The 19,560-nt window shown below is 38.3% G+C and overlaps 1 protein-coding gene across 1 annotated transcript; it reads left to right on the top strand.

Annotated features, from left to right (window-relative positions):
• Positions 1–16,157: 16,157 nt before the first annotated feature.
• Positions 16,158–17,950, top strand: LOC149190892 (aspartyl protease AED3-like). The gene is made up of 3 exons (XM_089410612.1): positions 16,158–16,354; positions 16,474–16,530; positions 17,029–17,950. Exons 1-3 carry the CDS (start codon positions 16,158–16,160, stop codon positions 17,948–17,950), a joined length of 1,176 nt encoding a protein of 391 aa, XP_089266738.1.
• Positions 17,951–19,560: the final 1,610 nt, after the last annotated feature.

The following is a 19,560-nucleotide window of genomic DNA, read 5'->3' on the forward strand; positions in this document are numbered from 1 at the left end:
GGGGTTTAAATTAACCAACAAACCTACCACTTTCCAAAACGTATTGGATAAGATTCTTTCCTTTTATTTCGCGCATATAATTAAATTGTAAAAGACGCATAAGCCTATTAAAAAGTTATAAAATACACGTTAGTGTAAGCTCCAGAGATTACAAAAAGGCCGTTTGAAAGTCAAGTAAGTCAAGATGATACAAAAGTTTCAACGTATGCCCTAAGGCAGGGCATTCAATATAAAACATCCCTAGGGGACGATCTCTTCAAAGTTCAAATACAAGAGAGGAGGTGGATCTTGTGGGTGTTCCTCTAATTTATAGAACACCATGATGAAGGTGAAGATTATAGCGATTGCCTTTTCTCTTATTTTGCTCCTTGCAATTGAGTTTGTGTGTGGAGCAGCTGAGATGGCTCCTGCAATGAACTGTCGAAGTAGCAACAAAATTTTGAATAGAGAAATGGGAGGTCATTTCCATGGACTTTATCACATATTTGTCAAGGACAGTTAGACAACATGATTCCATCATGGTAATGGTGGACAAGATGAAAAATGTAGTGCACTTCATTCTAGTAAAGTATACTTTCTTTGCAAGCTATGTAGCACATGTCTTCATTAGGGACGTGGTCATATTACATGGAGTTTCAAGGAAGATTATGTCAGAGAGGGATGAAAAGTTAATTTCCAAGTTTTCGAAGGATTTGTTTGCAGGTTTGTGGAACATACTTGGCCTTCAGTACAACTCATCATCTGCATATAGATGGACAGACAAAGATGCTCAATAGGATATTGAAGAAGATGTTGAGGATGTATGTGATGCATCAACTACGAAAGTTGCAAGAGTACCTTCCACTGGTAGAGTTCACTTATAATTGTACCAGGAGTAACTGAGGATGAGTCCATTTGAGGCATTGTATGGGTGGAGTTGTAATATTCTCATCATTTGAAGTGATCCAATTAACAACGTGTTGATTGGATGGGACATGTTGACAAACATGGAGTGGGAAATGTAGGTAATCAAGAAGAATTTGAATGCATCACATGATAGGAAGAAGGGATATGCAGATCAGAATAGATTCTTCAAGGAGTTCCAGGTTGGGGAACAGGTGTACTTTCCCATCAAACCGAAGAAGAGATCCTTGCGGATTTGATCATGTTCCACATTGGCACCCTGATTTTGTGGACATTTTAGGATTATTGAGAGGATTGGGCCAGTAGCCTATCGGCTTGCACTTCCTCCAAAATGAAATTCCATGATGTTTTCCATGTGTTTGCTTAAGCAGTAAGTTAAAGATGTTGATCATGTGATTGAATGGTCTGTATTACAAGTGGAGTGAGAAGGAGAATTTTAGCTGGAACTGTAGTGAATTTTGCCGAGAAATATGCTCATGCTCCATAACCGAGCAATTGAGCAGGTTAAAATGCGATGGATGCACTTTAGGATCGATGAAGCTACATGGGAGATGGCGGATCAGATGCGAGCTATGTATCCTTCATTATTTGCTAGTCGAGAGGATCTCTCAGTATATGTATTTGGTACATGTTTTTTTGATGTTTGGTATATGTACATATTTATATGGATGTAAATACTGCCATGAGCTAAGTTATAAATCTCCGTTAAGTAGCATGGTTGTCATGTCATTATGATGTTATACTTGTTATGTTGTCATGTTGGTTTTCTTCACAGGAGGATGATCATTGTAGATACTACAACGAGGTAGGTTATAAAGCTCCATGGACATTATGTTTTTCTTACAACAATTTTGTGGTTGCAAGTGTTGTTGAACACCGAGGACGGTGTTCCCCCAAGGGGAAGGGTTCTATAACATCTCTCATGAAAATTCCATGTAAAAGAAGTTAATAAAGGCAAAATAATAATCATGGTTGATGAGACACATATAAGAGGTTAATGTTGGACAAATCATAATGATGGGGATCATTAGTGATTGATTAATGGCTAAGAAAATTGGCAATGGCAATGACAAAGGCTTTGTAAAGGCAAAATGGCATTTTGACACATTTATTTATGAAAATAATGGAAATTAGGAGAAAATGAAGCTGAAATGTCATATGTTGCATGTGAGGAGGAAAATGAAGAAAATAGAGGCGTCATTAATAAAAAGGCTTTTGAGGATCAGCTCATAGTCTTTTGTTAGTGTAGTTTTTGAGCTCTCTCTCTACTCTCTCTCTCGTACTCTTGGACACTTAGAGTTCTTGGAGCACTCTTGGAGGAGTGTGGCATACTTGGAGTTTTAGAGCAAGCAGGTAAAGGAAGAGCAGGAAAGCACAAGAGGATATCGAGATCAACAACTACAACGGGTTTTTCCTATAGGTTTCGAGTTGCATGTATGTTTTCCTCACTAGTTTCGGAATGCATGGCATATGCATGTGGTTTATTGGTCATGATATATCATTGGAATGAAGGATTGACTAGATTGACAATGGATTTCTCTAGCCTTGCCATTTTCTGGATAACCATGGTGTTGTGGGTTCATTTCTTAGTTTTTTTTGGTTGTTTCTCATTTTTTTTTAGCTTGGGATGAGTTATTACTTCCTAGAAGCCCTAGTTGGACAATTGCTATGGAATCCCTATAACAACTTGGGTTGAGTTACTAGTCCTAGAAGCTTTAGTTAGACAAATGCTCTAGAAGCTCTTGGCGGGTTGAGTTACTATTCCTGGAAGCTCTGGTTTGGAAAAACACTTTGGAAACCCAATGATAGCTATGGGTTGAGTTATTAGTCCTGGAAGCCTTAGTTGGAACAAACACTCTAGAGCCTTCGAAGGATTTGGTAGAGACCAATCTAGTCATGGTTTTGTGATGTCCAACTGTGAGGTGGAATGACTATTTTGTGGGTTGAGGTGGTTTGGCTTGTGGAAGCTCTGGATGGTTTTGATTGATGTGCTTCATGAGATCCCACATTCATGCTTGAAATATAGTAGGGGGGTGACTGTCTGAAGAGGGATTTGGCTCATTCATGTCTACGGTTGGGTGGTTTGTGGAAGGTAGTTCGTGGAAGTCCCAAATTTGGTTAGCCTTTGCATCATTAATATGAGGCTATTTATCCTTTTTAATTCATGAGTACTATATTGGTTTATATGTGGATTATATGGCTATTGTTTCCTTGTTATTTTTGTTGCTATTATGTTCATTATGAACATGTATTATAGCAGTGTCTATGTATGGCTCTCATCATGTTTTTACTTGTAAATGAATGAATAATGTATCTATGGCTTAATGGATGAAACTGCAGCTAATGTGTTGAGGCATCAATGCTTCTTAGAGATTCTCATATGAGAATGAGATCCCTATGTTAGATCTAATGTTTAAATCTCTAGATTACATAATTGTGACATGTTTTCCGAAATTTTTGTCATAGCTAATAGGGGGGTCTAGTCAATTCCTTATTCAAGTAATTACACTTGGATCATTATTTTGTTGTTATCTTTTAGTTCTGAAAGTGTCATTGAGTTCTGAGTAGTGACTTGGGCTCTGGGCCTGAAAAAGTGGCACAAATCCTAGAGGCGCAGGTACAAGTATGAGGAGAAAATTACCTAGACGCATGCATACCCATGCTATGGGAGTGTCTCGAGCCTCTTGGACGCATGCTTGTACATATCAAGGGAGTGTTTGGGGGTGTAATGGTTTAAAACCTTTGTTGGTATCAGGGGTTGGCTACGTGAGTGGCGGAGATGGCTCTTGGGAGTTCTATTGTTGACGTGGAAGGTCTGTGTGATGTGTTCCACAGGTTCCACTTTCGTAACTAACACAGGGAGTCTAATCATAACACAGTAACTTATCGTCACATGTTTACCCTAGTTGGCTGATTACTTGGGTAGATGTGGGAGGAGGTTGTTACAGAACCCTCCACATCTCAGACGTGTTACCTAAATCATATGATAAGCAACATGTCTAGAAATCTAAACAACATTAATGAATGTTTTGTTGCAACACATACATTCTCATTAGCTATACGAGATAACTGAAACAAATCAAACAATCAGATTCCAATAAGGTTAATGGGTTCCTAATAGGTGGATAAATAAATCATATTTAAATTTAATTTGTTATTCTTGGGTTTGAACTTGAAGATATGTTCAAATACTTTTCATACCATCCATTGAATGATGTATTAGATGAAGAATATTCTCTTGAAATCAAATCTTGCCCATTAATTTATTTAAAAATCAAAATTCCTCATGCTCAATTCTAATATAGACCACACTAACAACATAAATATAAATTTTTAATATTTTTTTTGAGTAAAACTCCAAAACAATTCATATCATATCAACGATATTGCTTATATAGTAAGTTCTTAAAAAGATTCATAATAAAAGTTAGAATGAGAAAGGCCTAGTAATTAAAATTGATGTATTACATACAATGTTATAAATGTTGGGGCAAGAATTGGTTCTGGATCAAGCTATCATTAAATTTTAATAGTATGATTTGATTTTAGCATATAGACTATATTATTTAAAGAGTTTGTCATTTTTTGTGTCAATTTTTTTGAATATATGAAAAATTTAATCTAAATAAATAAGTTAGTGATTTTATGAAAGTTCCTCTATTTTTCATCGTTGTTAAATTGCATATAATATTAATGGGTATTTTGCAGAGTAAAATTTATATTCCTCTTTGTAAAAACTAAACTTGTCCTGATAACATAAGGATCCCATACTTAACAAGAGCTACAGGCAGCCAGAGTCCTTACTGATTATGAAAACAATTAATAAAACATAACATGTAGCTTGTTCCTATGTCCACATAGAGGTTGCAGATGTTTGGAGCATTGATGATCAAATACATTGTTATCACTGAAAAGATTTCAAAGGAAAAGGGTAAGGTAAGGGAGAATTGGTCTTGGTTATTCTCATGCACTTGGCAAACTTAGGGTCAGCATACATCAGAGTTCTTTGAAGGCTCAAGCAAGGCATGTAAGGTAATCCTAAATTTTGATATAGATTACATTTTGAAAGTTTTCCTCGAAGAATGGTGTTTATTATATTCAGTTTTGAACAAGCTTCATGACATGTGGAGAAAGCCATTTCAAGAAAAAGAAAGACTCAAAAAGGTTAAATTTTGGTCTTAAAGCTGTGTTTTGAAATTACACAGCAGTTTCGTAGCGCGCTACGAAACTGCTGTAAGTGATGCCTAATGCACAGCAGTTTCGTAGCGCGCTACGAAACTGCTGTAACTACATATTGTGATTTGATGGATCATTTTTGTAAGACAAAAGGATATATTTTTTAGGATGGGCAGCTGAAAGGGATTACTTACAAGGTATAAACATCAAGCAAAGGAAAAACAAGGACAGGAAGGACATTCATGAACTCTAAACTCTATGTTATGAAAATGGTCATTATCTCATAGTTAGTATTGATTCATAATGCTCCGGGCGCCATTAAAGAATTTTTGTCTTAGCACAAGTATTTGAGCAGGGTATATGGTTGATTTAATGCATTTCATGTGGTTAAAGAGACAACATGGTCAGCAGAAGGATTTCAAGACAAGCATAAGAATGAAACTCTAAAAATGAGGAACTTTGTCTCCTTATTTTTACTAGTCAGCTTCTAGAAGAGTTTTTGAGCAGTGGAAAACTACTCTCTGAAAAGTGAAAGAGGTTTTCATTCCTAAGATACTGAAGTACAAAAAACTCTTCTACTTTCTTCAAATCCATTATGATCTGGGAGAAATGAAGGACCAAAGTTGCGCTACGAAACTGTTGTAGGTGCAGTTTTTCATCTCCTATTTTACACCTGTTTTTCAAAGAACCATTCTTGGCGGTAGGAAAAGCGTGTCAAAAAACCAAGAGAGGTTTTTGTTAAGCACGGATTGTTTCACAACAACCTCCTTCAGTTTTTCAAAATACATTTTGTACGAGAAGTTATGACCTCTGTCCCAAGGCCTATTTTTCAGCCAGAACAGAGCAAGGGACAGTTTCCAGTTTGACACGTGTTTTTCAAGGACAGATTCTGCACAGCTGGAGGAATGTTTTAAAAAACCAGGAGAGGTTTTTGTTTTAAAAAACATGGGCTACAAAAACCTCCTTCATTTTTGTAAAATGTGTCATTTATGAGGAGATAAAGGCTCTGTCCCACGTGCCAATTTTCAGGGATCCTAAACCTAAAAACAAGGAAACATGTTCCCTAATTTCTAGGGTTTGTCATTAGCAGTTGGGTGACCACGTGGGAGGCTTCATCAAATTCGACTTCATGGAGTTTTAGGTGTCAAATAATGCTTTAAATGCTTAGATAAGGTTGTTGAATCATAATAAGGAGTTACACTCCTAGTTGTATTAGGTCACTAGCACTCCTAGTTAACAGCTAGTTCTAATTAATGGTTTGTTTTATGGTTAGAATAGGTGTCACTGATGGAAAATTCGAATTCTCTTGATGAGGGATGATGGAATCCTAATTGTAAATGCTTTATATAGAATAAGAGGTCGAATTAGCAAAGTGTTGGAGACTTTTTGGCTCAGCTTCTGCTCTATGTGCAGACTGTGTATATTTTTAACCTAATGCAGATTTCTACTTAGACAACTCAAGATTCATGAAGAGTTCTTGTATGTTCTTGTTAAGATGGCATCTTCCAATACTTACATTGCAGTGGTGTTTACTTATGATACTCAGAATTCATCACTGATGCTCTGACTTCCTTCATAGATAAACTTACTATGTTTCATTGTTTTGTATTGTCATTTCTACACTTGAACTCTATAATGCCTTGACTTCCATGCTAGGTAGAATGCTTTAGCTTCACTACTCAGGATTCATGAAGGATTTCTTATATTCAGAATGTGTGTTGTCCTTTCCTTAGTTTTGTTTACAGTGGTATGGATGTATAATCACTCAGAATTCACTGAATGTGCTCTGATTTCCTGTATGCATCTATAAACTGTGTGGTTCCATATGAGTGTATGTTCTGAATATTCAAATGCTGAATGCCCTGACTTCATGTTAAGCTGATCTTGTTGTGGTACTGAAACATACTTTGACTCCATAGCCCAATGGTAGCCAGCCTTCATCTTTCAACCTATAAACATATACAATTACAAACCATAGAGTTAGCCATCTATTCATATCTTTAATCTAAATCATTAACCCTTTGAGAGAGCCCTCTCAGGTTGAGGAGGCTAAGCCTCAGCCAAAAGTTGGTTTGAAATAGTTACTTGAAGTCTTCCTGGTCTGCAGCCTTCCAGGGCCTGATTTTGAGATAACATACATACTGCTATATACCAGTAGAAAAGAGTTGGATCTAAATCCTTCAATAAAACTTAAAAGAGACGAATCTTTCTCATGCAAAAGAATTGAACATAAATCCTATGGTTATATTGTTATTATTATTAGAAGTTTCTAGTATTATTATTTGAATTTTCTGGAAGTTCCTAGAAAAGACCACGCTTCAATATTATTTCCTGGTTTGGAAGAACACGCTGGACTTTGCATTTTACAATAAGTTTTTCAAATGTTAAAAGAATAAAACTTTGATCACAAGGAACGAAATAATAAAATAATATGACAAACATTAAAGTAAATTGAATAAGATATAATCTCATTTTCTTTTATAAAGAAATGCTGACTTTTCTGAACACTTTATGTTCAGTATTTTAAAATCATTTTAAAAGTGTTGGACCAATCATTCCTAGAAAATGAATTGTTTAGAATTTATTTAGCTAACTATTATAAACCACTGTCTGCAGAACCTTATCTTGATCCGTCCCTGGATTTTCACATGGTACACATTCTTTAGACGTAAATCACCCAAATTCAGACATAGACAAACAAATAACCTTGCAAACAAAAAAAACTAGACATTGAAAAACGTTGAAAAAGAGAAAGAACAAGAGAATACTCAAAATCCCAACAAAAAATCGGTTGAGAAATAAATAACCCATTATTAACTGAGTATTAATAAATCCATCCTTGGATTTGCACATGGTACACATTCTTTAGGTGTAAATCACCCAAATTTAGATATAGACAAACAAACAAATAACTTTGTAGAAAACAAAAAAAAAACTAGACATTGACAAACGTTGAAAAAGAGAGAACAAGATAATACTCAAAATCCCAACAAGAAATCGACTGAGAAATCAATAACCCATTATTAAACGAGTATTAATAAATTTGAGATAAGAGAAAATCTAATATTAACAAATATGAGAAGGATTAGAAACAAAAATAAATTACCCCACAAACATGAAATAAACATGAAAGGCAAGACAAGCATTGAAATGCTAAGAACCTTGTGGACAAAGATCATGAGAGTTGCTAATGATCAAGTATGACTCTGTATCACCCAACAAAATCGAACTCTGTGATAGAACCTAACTATATTTAATACTAAAAATCCATCAACCCAACAACCTAAGCTCTAAGATTGAACTGTCGATACCTCAAGAAGTTAACCTCTAAGATTGAACTATTGATACACAATAGATTCTTATTCACAAATGTAAGGAAAAGACACGCAAATTAAAAAAGTCGAACCATGAACAAAGCTAATATCCCAAAATTCCTAAAACCAAAAGGACTTGGAAATTCATCATAGACCTGATTTTTGTGACATATGAAGGATTGAAATTTGCAACAAACAGTGCACTGTTCATTTTATGTGTATGTAACCAAATAGATCAAACACATCTATGGTTATGGAAGTTTTAAGCACAAACACGAACCAAGCAATGCCATTAACAAATACAGCAAAAGCATAAACCCAACAAAAATACCAGAAACTTATTAAATTGATCCCCAATCATTCAAAAACCATTAAAAATGCCAGAAACCCAATAATAATGTGACATTCACAAAGATGAAATAGCCATAAATGCAATAACCCAAAATTCACTTGTACCAAAAACCAAGGTCGGTCTCTAAATCGTCATTGTATACCGGGAAAAGGAAAAAAGACTTCATACCTATCTAGTGCTTCTAGATGCTTATGTTTCCTTATCTCAAAGATTATATTAACAGAATAATAGTTCTCCCCCAATTCGCTAAAGCCCAATAAGTAGTTCTCGGCCTCATCGAATTTTCCAGTTATCAAAAGTTCTTTAAAGAAATACAGGTTGAACGAAATACCCGATTCTTTCTCCACCTTGTTCTCGGCCTCATCAAATTTTCCAGTTATCAAAAGTTCTTTAAAGAAATCCAGGTTGAAATAAATATCAGATTCTTTCTCCAACCTCAGTAATGCATGCCAAGGAAAATTAGGCCATTATTCACATGTGACATTTTCAAAAGCGATTAATAGCTTGAAAGAAAATATTCAAGGCCAACGTGTAGAGACTCACATGTGGACTACTTCTGTGTACTTCTTTTATTTAGAAACTGTAATAGGATGAAAAGATGCTCTTTGTCCAGAGACACCAGGGCTTGGGTCAAAGACATTGTGCTCCACTTCAATGATTTGGGAGCCTAAAAGGCTTTATGCCAAAGGTCTTGCACAAAAAATTAATAAATTCCAACAGTGGCCAGCACCCAAACGATGAAGGACTAAGAAACCAAACACTCTGATCATGTGGTGATGGGTGTAGAGGACTTAAAAAAAGAAGTCTGCTGGATAGAGAATGTAGATGACTAGGTTTGGGTGCAGAAAACTTAGAACAAGAAGTCTATTGGACAAAGAATGTAGATGACCAGGTTTGGGTGAGGATGACTTAAAACAATAATTCTGCAATGTACATGACTAGATTTGGGTGTAGAGGAATTAAAACAAGAAGTAGGCTAGACAGTGAAAGTTAGGGTTCATGAACACGAAAGATCCAGAAAATACTAAAAGATCACACTGTGAATGTTTTTCTACAATTCAAAACTTCAAGCTTTCCTAGAAAAAAACATAATAAATAGACAGGGAGAAGTTATATCATATTTTAAAGAAAGGCATCATTTCAAAACTTTCTAAGCATACGCAAGGAACTAAATATTGGAGAAAATCCAAAACCTGCTTCATTTTCCAAACAACCTCTCCATCTCTACATAAATTTCCTACATAGTTCCCACCATGAATGGACGGAGAAGGAATTATGTTTCTTACTTATGTTGATATGCAATTTGAGTAGTAGACAACACAAATGATGGTGCAATATGAGAAGTTTCTACGCTGGTTATTGTTATTTCAATACTACTGGGTGGTCTCCTGGGCTTTTTTACCTTATCTCGCAAATGTTGCTGGACAGGGAATACCTATAAAAACAATTTTCTTTCTTAGGCTTAAGGTTATTAAAAACATTCTCCTCCTTCTTGGGCTTCCAACTACTCCAAAAAAATGATCCATCATTTGAAAATATTATGTCTGGAAATATTTAGTAATAGTGGGGTTCATGGCCTTGCTTCCTAGAGAATCCATAGTCAAGTAGCTACCGAGAGCATCTGCAGTCAAGTAAATAGAGCCCAACTATAGAAAAAACTACCAGTAGTAGTCAAGTAACCAGAGCCTGTCTACAGAAAAGTAAAGTAACTAGAGCCTGCCTGGAGAAAAGTAACCAATGAAATGTAGAAATCAAGTTTTTAAAATGCACCTGGGCCTGAGCGATGTTCGTGAACATCAGGAATAGTGTTCTAAGAAGCAAGCAAGTTTTTGAAATGCACCTAGCCCATAGCAACATTCGTGAATGTCATCAATAACGTTCTTTGTTTCTCAGGAATAACGTTGTTTGCTTTTGTCCCTGTACCAGCTTCTGTCTCCTTTCCCTGTACATATCTTAGCCTGCGTGCCCATCTCAGTAATACAGAAAAAATAGCTACACAGGAAGCACTATCAAGAAGTAACATGTCCAATAGCATGTGCTACAAGTGTCCATTAATATGTAATATAAGAAAACATGTACTACAAGTGTCCATTAACATGTAATACAAGGGGAGGAAGTGGTAGGATTGTCATGAAGTAATGTATGCATCGATGGAAAGTCTGGTATCACACAAAAAAAAACTTTGGACATAAACAAGTTGTCACAATATACAAAAACTACATACAATATATTCTTGGACCTGGACTTTCGATAAATATAAATTGTCACAATATTTCACAGCGGGATGAACCAAACTTGCAATAAGAGGTCGATTTCCTTTATGCCTGAAACTTTTGGTAAAATTTATATGAATAACAATGGCTACTATTAAAACCTTGGTTAAATAATAATAAAGCCAAAAAAATCGGTCAACGACTCAATTAATTTAATTGCTACTGGTCAACTATCTACGGATCGCAATAGTCTCGCTGAAGGCAGGGACTAATAATATGGAATAGATGTGATGGAATATATATTTGCATTAATGGGGGTAATCTGAGATATCCCATGTAGTCCCATGTAGTCCAACATTTCCTCGCATTTTCTTGTATCTGAGTCATCTCGTTGCATTTTTTGTAAAATTGTTTCGTTCATGAGTCATGTTTTCTAATTTTCATGATATTTTTCTCATGGATGACTCGTACCATCTTGAAATCTCTAGCGATTTTCATGGCGATGACTCGGGGTTTAAATTAACCAGCGAACCTGCCACTTTCCAAAACGTATTGGATAAGAATCTTGCCTTATATTTCGCGCATATAATTAAATTGTAAAACACGCATCAGCGTATTAAAAAGTTATAAAATACACGTTAGTGTAAGCTTCAGAGATTATAGAAAGGCCGTTTGAAAGTCAAGTAAGTCAAGATAATACAGAAGTGTCGACGTATGCATTAAGGCAGGCCATTCACTATAAAACGTCCCGGGGGGCCGATCTCTTCAAATACAGGAGAGGAGGTGGATCTTCTGGGTGTTCCTCTAATTTATAGAACACCATGATGAAGATGAAGATTATAGCGATTGCCTCTTCTCTTATTTTGCTACTTGCATTCGAGTTTATGTGTAGAACAACTGAGATCACTTCTGCATTGAACAGTCGAAGTAGCAACAAAATTTTGAATAGAGAAGTGGGAAATAAGAGTCATAGTGTTAGCTTTCCCCTTATCCATATGCATTCAAATTGCTCGCCGTTTCGTCCTCCTCACAGGACGTGGGAAAGCTTGATGTCTTAAAAAATTAGAGCCGATGCCAATCATTTGAAACAGATTTCTCGTTTGTCCAATGAGGAGGCGAGTGCCAATGTACCAGTTAGGTCATGATCAGGAGAGTACATGATACAAGTGGATTTTGGCACGCCCAACCAAAGCATGTATACACTCATAGATACTGGTAGTGATGTTGCTTTGATTCCATGCCAACTGTAAGGACCTCCGTTCTTGGCACGACCTCCCGATTTGTGCAACGGCTTGACTTAGCGGACGAGTAGTTGGAAAATGCAAAGTGCGAAGCTCTATAGCCAAAATGTGCAAAGGGATGAGTTATAATGCACATTAGAGGAGAGAGCGACGAAGTTTATAGCGTGGGGAGCATGCTTGGCTAGCCCACGAGTCGACCTATGACTTAGGAAATGGCCGACCATGTTAATGGAGGATTTGCGATGAAGTAGGGGCGTTTCATTACATGGTGGATGAGCCGGCTTCGGCAGCTCGACTCACCCAACCATCCCCACAAATACAACAATGCGAGGAGGCATTTGGACATAAAAATTTCGGTCATCATCACTCGAGCAAGGAGAAGTGCAAGTTAAGAAGTGAAGCTGCAGCGAAGAAGGAAAGGCATAGTGCTATGCGCCCAACCTTGGGCAAGGCCGCACGGAGGTAAACACACAAGTATCAGTTTTCTGTGAGGGCACGGGTAGGAGTGCTCGTCGTTCGGACGAGAAGCGCGGGTGGAGACTTGGTGAAGTCGCCCGCTTGGCGTGTAAAACATAACATGGTGGAGGCTTTCGTGAGACCACCGTGTGAAGGAGAAACGAGGGTGTCTCGGTGACTTGGTGAGGTCACCCACCCATTGCACACGAAACAAGGTTTGGTTGAGAAGTGAGGTTGGAAGCTCGTGTGAGGGTGCGCCTGCCTAGCTTGGGCAAGGAACTTTGGTTGGCACACGAAGGTGTGACAAGTTGTAAATTTGGCTAAGTATGAAACTTGGTGTTTCCCAAGTATACTTGTAAAGCTTGTAATATTGGAAAGTTGATTAATATAATATATTCGGGCAGACTCATTGTTCAGGGAGTTGCCCCTCCCTTTATACTGTGCAATTGTGTTCTTCATGTATAATTGCTGATGATAATGAATGTGTATGGGTGTTCATTGGTATAAAGGAAACATAATAATTACTTGGTTGAGAAACACAAACTAAGTAGGACAAGTGGTTAAGCGTAGTCCATGAACATAAGTATTGGTGAAAAGGAAGGTTTTTGGTGGTGTCGCACCTCGCCAAGAGCGGTTGAAAGATTATCGCAGGCCTGGGGGCACGACAGTTGGTATCAAAGCAGGTTCACAGTGGGTGAATCCGGTTGATGGTGAAAAGCTTGACAAGTGGTATTCAGGGTTGAAGAAGCTTGGAAGCTGGTGATAGTGAAGCAGGTACTTGCAGGTGAAGGAAGTTGTTTCACATACAAGTGGAACAAGGGCTGGTTCAGGTTGCAGGCAACTTGGTGAAGCTGTTGAATGGTCGATACTCGATCACAAAGAAGGAAGAAGGAAGCAGAAATGGCAGGTGAATCTCATGTGGGATCGAGTGAATCTAGCCACAATGCAACTGAGGCCTTTATTGAAAAACTACTAGAGAGAGTGGAGGCATTGGAATCTTACTGGATTACAAAGATGGATCTAGTCGTGAAAGAGCTAGAGGATCATGTGCAGTTGAGGGAAGAGTTTGATGAACTCCAGACTCGGCATGAGTACATTGAGCTTAAGTGTACACAACTTGAAAATGAAGTCAAAGAGATCGGAGAAGCAAGGGACAAGGGCCTGGCATAGATCGTGAACTTGCAGAAATCTCTTGATGGTGCAAATGATGAGATCACGGTGTTGAAGAAGGCCGTGAGACATAACTTAGGTGGAGGAGTGTCTCATGTGAAATTCAAAGAACCAGAATCTTATGATGGTACAAGAAGCGCGAAGACTCTTTGTAACTTTCTATGGGATATGGATCAATACCTGGAACGCTTGGATCTATTTGATGATGAGACAAAGGTCAAAGTGGCTGCTTAATTCCTAACAAAAGATGCTAATATGTGGTGGAGAAGACAGATGGATCAGATTGCCAATGGCAGTGCTGATGACATTACTTCTTGGGATGATATGAAGAAAGCTTTGCAGGCTCATTTCACTCCTCAAGATGAAATGTGGGATGCAAGGATTAAGATTAAATTCATAAAGTAGACAGGGAACCTACAAACATATCAGCGGGAGTTTGCAAGTGCGGTTCTGGAACTTCCTGACATGGCGAAGAGGGAGAAGGTGTTCAACTTCATTATTGGATTGAAACCTTGGGCACGCAATGAAGTGAAGAGGTAGAAGATTAAAACACTTGAAGAAGCTTTTGTTGCTGTAGACAGATTGGTGGAGCATTCTAATGAGACTTCTGATGAGAGAAAGAAGAAGTCTGATAAGCCGAAAGAGAAGAAGAGAGATGAAGCTTCGAAGTTGGATGAGAAGACGAAGAAGCCACTGAAGTGTTGGATTTATGCTAAACCACATACGGTGAAGAATTTTCCTTCTAGACTGAAAGTGGCTGCTATTGCACAATCTAATGCGAAGAAAGAATAACCTTTTGTGGGGATGATGTAGATTCTTGGTGTTGCCGCTGCTACGAAAGTGGTCTCTTGGAAAGATCCTAAATGGAATAGCTTGGAGTATGTTTGGATGAAGATTGAAGGTATGAAGGTACTTACTATGGTAGGTAGTGGAGCTACTCATAACTTCATGAGTGAAGATGTTGCGAGAAGAATTGCGCTAAAATTTGTACCAGTGAAGGCACAAATGAAGACAGTGAATTCTCCTCCTGATTCAGTACTTGGTGTAGCTGAAAGAGTGGACACAACGCTAGGTGAGTGGACCGGAAAAGTCAACTTCACTATAGTGCGGATTGATGACTATGAGGCTGTGCTGGGGATGGAATTATTGAAACAATATGATGCTATGATCGTTCCACATTTGAGGAAGATGTACATTTACGATGGAAGGGAAGATGTACCCATTGGTGTTCCAACCATTGGACTGACAAAGCCTGATTGTAAACTGGCAGTGATGCAGATGGAGGATGAGTAAGCGATTGTCTATGGTTGAGGCAAAGTTTACCGAGCAGTCATTGGTTATCACGACACTTTGTGATAGTATCTTGGATTTGTCAAGAAGGCTAGAAGAAGTTGAGGATGATGATGATGACGAGGAGGTTTATGTGAGACCGAATGTCCATGAGGAGGATCAGGTTGCATATCTACAGAGGATGGAGATAGAGAATCCTGACAGATGGATTGAGATTATTAGTGAGGGTGAACCTTCAGGCTCTACTCCCTTTACATCTTCTTAGATGACATAGAAGATGGGGCTCATTGTTAGCTACTCATGGCAGTGAGTCCTTAAAGCAGGTTGAGCAGGTATGACAGATGGTGTAGGAATGGTTCAGCATTAAGCATCATGACATGTTGCAGATAGGATGGATTTTCCATGGACCTGAGCATGGGTAAGATTCTTGGTGAGTCCAGGATGTGGCAGAATCCGAGATAGACTGGTGAAGGCATAAGGATGGACATTCTTATGATTTGAGCATGACAGTTGGACTGATCACCTGACTAGTTCAAGTCATGGGGGCTAGCAGTGTACCAGAGAAATGTTGGCATCAGGCAGGCAGGAAGGATGAGAGTTCACAGGAGGGGACGACAAATGATAGAAATGGTGGTTCTACATATGTTGTAGGGATGTTTGTAGTATGTGGAAGAGTCGATATCATGAATCAAGGATGAAACAATTATTGATGATGATCTTGGTGGATGGATACCAGGATGGGATGTTGTCGATGATGACAACAATTTCAGGTGGAGGAGGATGTAAGGACTTGCGTTCTTGGCATGACCTCCTGATTTGTCTAACGGCTTGACTTGGCGGACGAGCGGTTGGAAAATGCGAAGTGCGAAGCTCTACGACTAAAATGTGCGAAGGGACGAGTTATAATGTGCATTAGAGCAGAGAGCAATGAAATTTATAGCGTGGGGAGCATGCTTGGCTAGCCCACGAGCTGACCTACGACTTAGGCAAATGTCGACCATGTTAATGGAGGATTTGCAATGAAGTAAGGGCATTTCATTACATGGTGGACGAGTCAGTTTGGACAGCTCGACTCGCCCAACCATCCCTACAAATACAACAATGCGAGGAGGCATTTGGACATCGATATTTCAGCTATCATCACTCATGTAAGGAGAAGAGCGAGTTAACAAGTGAAGTTGTAGCGAGGAAGGAAAGGCACAACTCTATGCGCCCAACCTTGGGCAAGGCCGCACAGAGGTAAACACACAGGTCTCAGTTTTGGGTGAGGGCATGGGTAGGAGTGCCCGTTGTTCGGACGAGGAGCGCGGTTGAAGACTTGGTGAAATCGCCCACCCAACGTGTAAAACATAACGCAGTGGAGGCTTTGGTGAGACCGCCATGCGAAGGAGAAACAAGGGTGTCTCGGTGACTTGGTGAGGTTGCCTGCCAATCGTGCATGAAACAAGGTTCGGTTGAGATGTGTGGTTGGTAGCTCAAGTGAAGGTGCGCCTGCACAGCTTGGGCAAGAAACTTTGGTTGGCACACGAAAGTGTGACAAATTGTAAATTTTGCTAAGTATGAAACTTGGTGTTTCCCAAGTATACTTGTAAAGCTTGTAATATTGGAAAGTTGATTAATATAACATATTCGGGCAGACCCATTGTTCAGGGAGTTGCCCCTCCCTTCATATTGTGCAATTGTGTTCTTCATGTATAATCGTTGATGATAATGAATGTGTATGGGCGTTCATTGCTATAAATGAAACATAATAATTACTTGGTTGAGAAACACAAACTAAATAGGACAACTAGTTAAGGGTAGTCCATGAACATAAGCATTGGTGAAAAGAAAGTGTTCAGTGGTGCCGCACCTCGCCAAGAGCGGTTGAAAGACTACTGCAGGCCTGGGGCGTGACACCAACAGTGACAAAGTTGCGAGTGGACTGCTCCAACTTTCGACCCCGCAGCATCGTCCTCATATGAAGCTGTGGCTTGCAATTCTCAGTCATGTCAGCAAATTTCTGGTAGCAATTCCGGGCAAAATTTGAGATGTCAATTCGAATTTTTGCGTGGAGATAACACAGAGGCAGACGCTTTACTTGCTACGGATGCTATCATCCTGGTCTATCAATATGTTCCCTATTTCTCATTCGGTTGTGCAGATTCGCTAAGCGACCATACATTGACACAACCGAGATTGATGGGATTGGGGGGCGGATCACTTTCTTTGTTGAATTATCCGTCCACTAGCGAATTATTTGGCGGAATGTTTTCTTACTGTCTTCCCAGCTCATCTGCATCTTCGGGATCCTTTGTGCTTGGGAAGGAAGCTGCCCTGAAGACTCCTGGTTTGAAATTCACCACATTGATAAAAGATCCGCCAAACCCGATGTTATATTTCGTGAACTTGATGGGAACCAGCGTTGGCGATACAAGGATCTCAGTGCCGGCAACAAATATTGGTAGTGGTGAAGGAACGACCCTCCACTCGGGAACAGCGATCACGTATCTCATTGATTCTATTAATACGGCTCTCACAGAAGCTTTTCAGGGGCAGCTCCCTAACTTGCAGCCGATACCCATTAACGAATTGGATACTTGCTATGACCTTTCTTCTTCGTCTTCAGTCGACATTCCCACCATAACACTGCACTTGGATAATAATGTCGACCTTCTTTTGCTGAGTGAAAATGTTCTGTTGAAAGTCGAATCGAGGCTCTCTTGCTTGGCCTTCTCTCGCACCGATTCTCGTTCCATCATCGGAAATGTTGAACAGCGGAATTGGCGTGTCGTTTTTGATGTTCCCAACTCTCAAGTCGGATTTTCTAGGGAACAATGTGCTGCACCTGCTTGATTATACGTTTGTTTCCTTTCTTCTACAAAAATTTCTCATCCATCCATTTCCTTATGTTATGTTTCATCCCTAACGTTTACTTCTACGTGCTTTCTCCCCGGTATTTTCAGAAAATATTTTCTGCCGTCGTATGAAATGCAGTGGGCAGCAGTAGCTCTTTTGCGGTTTGCTGCTTATACTATTCTATTTTCATCCTGAAATGAGTTGAATGTATCTCGTTTTACTAAAACTTAATGTTATTAATAAGTATTTGTGTCGATATTATATTCAATGTTGTTACCCTGAATTTACACTTTGAGAATGAAGGGTAACTCTTTATCCCTTGAAGAAAAGTCATGTAAGTCTTTTTAAATAGTGATTGATAACTCAACTATGTGTGCCCTTTTCGGTAATGAATAATGTTTAAAAATATATATACACTATCTTTGGTACCATGTGATATTTTCAAATAGGATTTAAATTCCATAAGTAATAGGAACACAAATATATTTATCATAATTACATTAATAACTGACATACTCTGTATGGTTTATTTTGTTTGGATGTATAATAACACATATTTTATAAATGAAAGTGATTTTTTTGTTCAGTGAGTGAGAAAACATGCACTTATCATACTTAACCATGGTTAAAAAATTAGGCAAAAAATTATATTTTTATATAATTATAAAATAAAATAAATATTAGATCTAACACTTTTGTGATTTATAATGTAGATATGAATCTTTCGGATTAATCACATTTTTAAGCTTTGTCAACATTTAAAATCAATTTATTCTCAAGACAAAAATGAATCCTAACAATGTGATTAATCCAAAAATAAATAATTAAAATAAATACTTATTTTATAAAATATAAAACACTTCTATAAAATAAAATAAAATAAATAAAATAGTAGCTTTAACCTAATAAATAAATTTAACTTAATTTGATAAATATCAATTAATCTTCTATTTATTGATTATTATAAATATATAAACAAATGGTAATACTCACACTTGACTAGAAACTTAGTTGATCTAAGAAAATAGACCGATGGAAAGCACGATGAAACTGTCCTGCTTACTTCTTGACCATGGGTTTTTATTGTTTTCATTTATGAAATTTTCTTTTTGAAAACTGGTCAGCCAGCTTGGAGACCTGGCCTTCATTTGTTTTTGAAAACTGGTTTGCCGAAGGGGTTTCTAATCGACCCCTGGGAGGATGAACAGAGGTCCCTTAGCCTTATCACATACAAAGTTGCTTCTACGCCTCTGGTAACCACCGCTAATCCCAGCTAGCCCATGGAAATGCCCGTGGAAATTTTCTTCTCCTTCTTCCTCTCTCTTCAGAAAATACCTCAGGGCGAGTCCTTTTCACCATTATCTCATCTGTTGGGTCTCTGCAAAATCAAATGAGAGTGAATGCTCACTCTGACAGACATGGATTCAGAACCAGCCTTGTTAGGACTCTGGACACCACATATCTCCACAATGGTATGATATTGTCCACTTTCGGCCTAAGCCCAGATGGATTTGTTTTTGGGCTTTACCCCAAAAGGCCTCAAACCAATGGAGATATTTGTCCATCCTTATATACCCATGATCCTCCCCACTTCTAGTTAATGTGGG

The sequence above is a fragment of the Pinus tabuliformis genome, chromosome 3_1 (assembly GCF_031772625.1).
Source record: "Pinus tabuliformis cultivar Carrire ecotype Pingquan chromosome 3_1, CPIR1, whole genome shotgun sequence".
NCBI lineage: Eukaryota > Viridiplantae > Streptophyta > Pinopsida > Pinales > Pinaceae > Pinus > Pinus tabuliformis.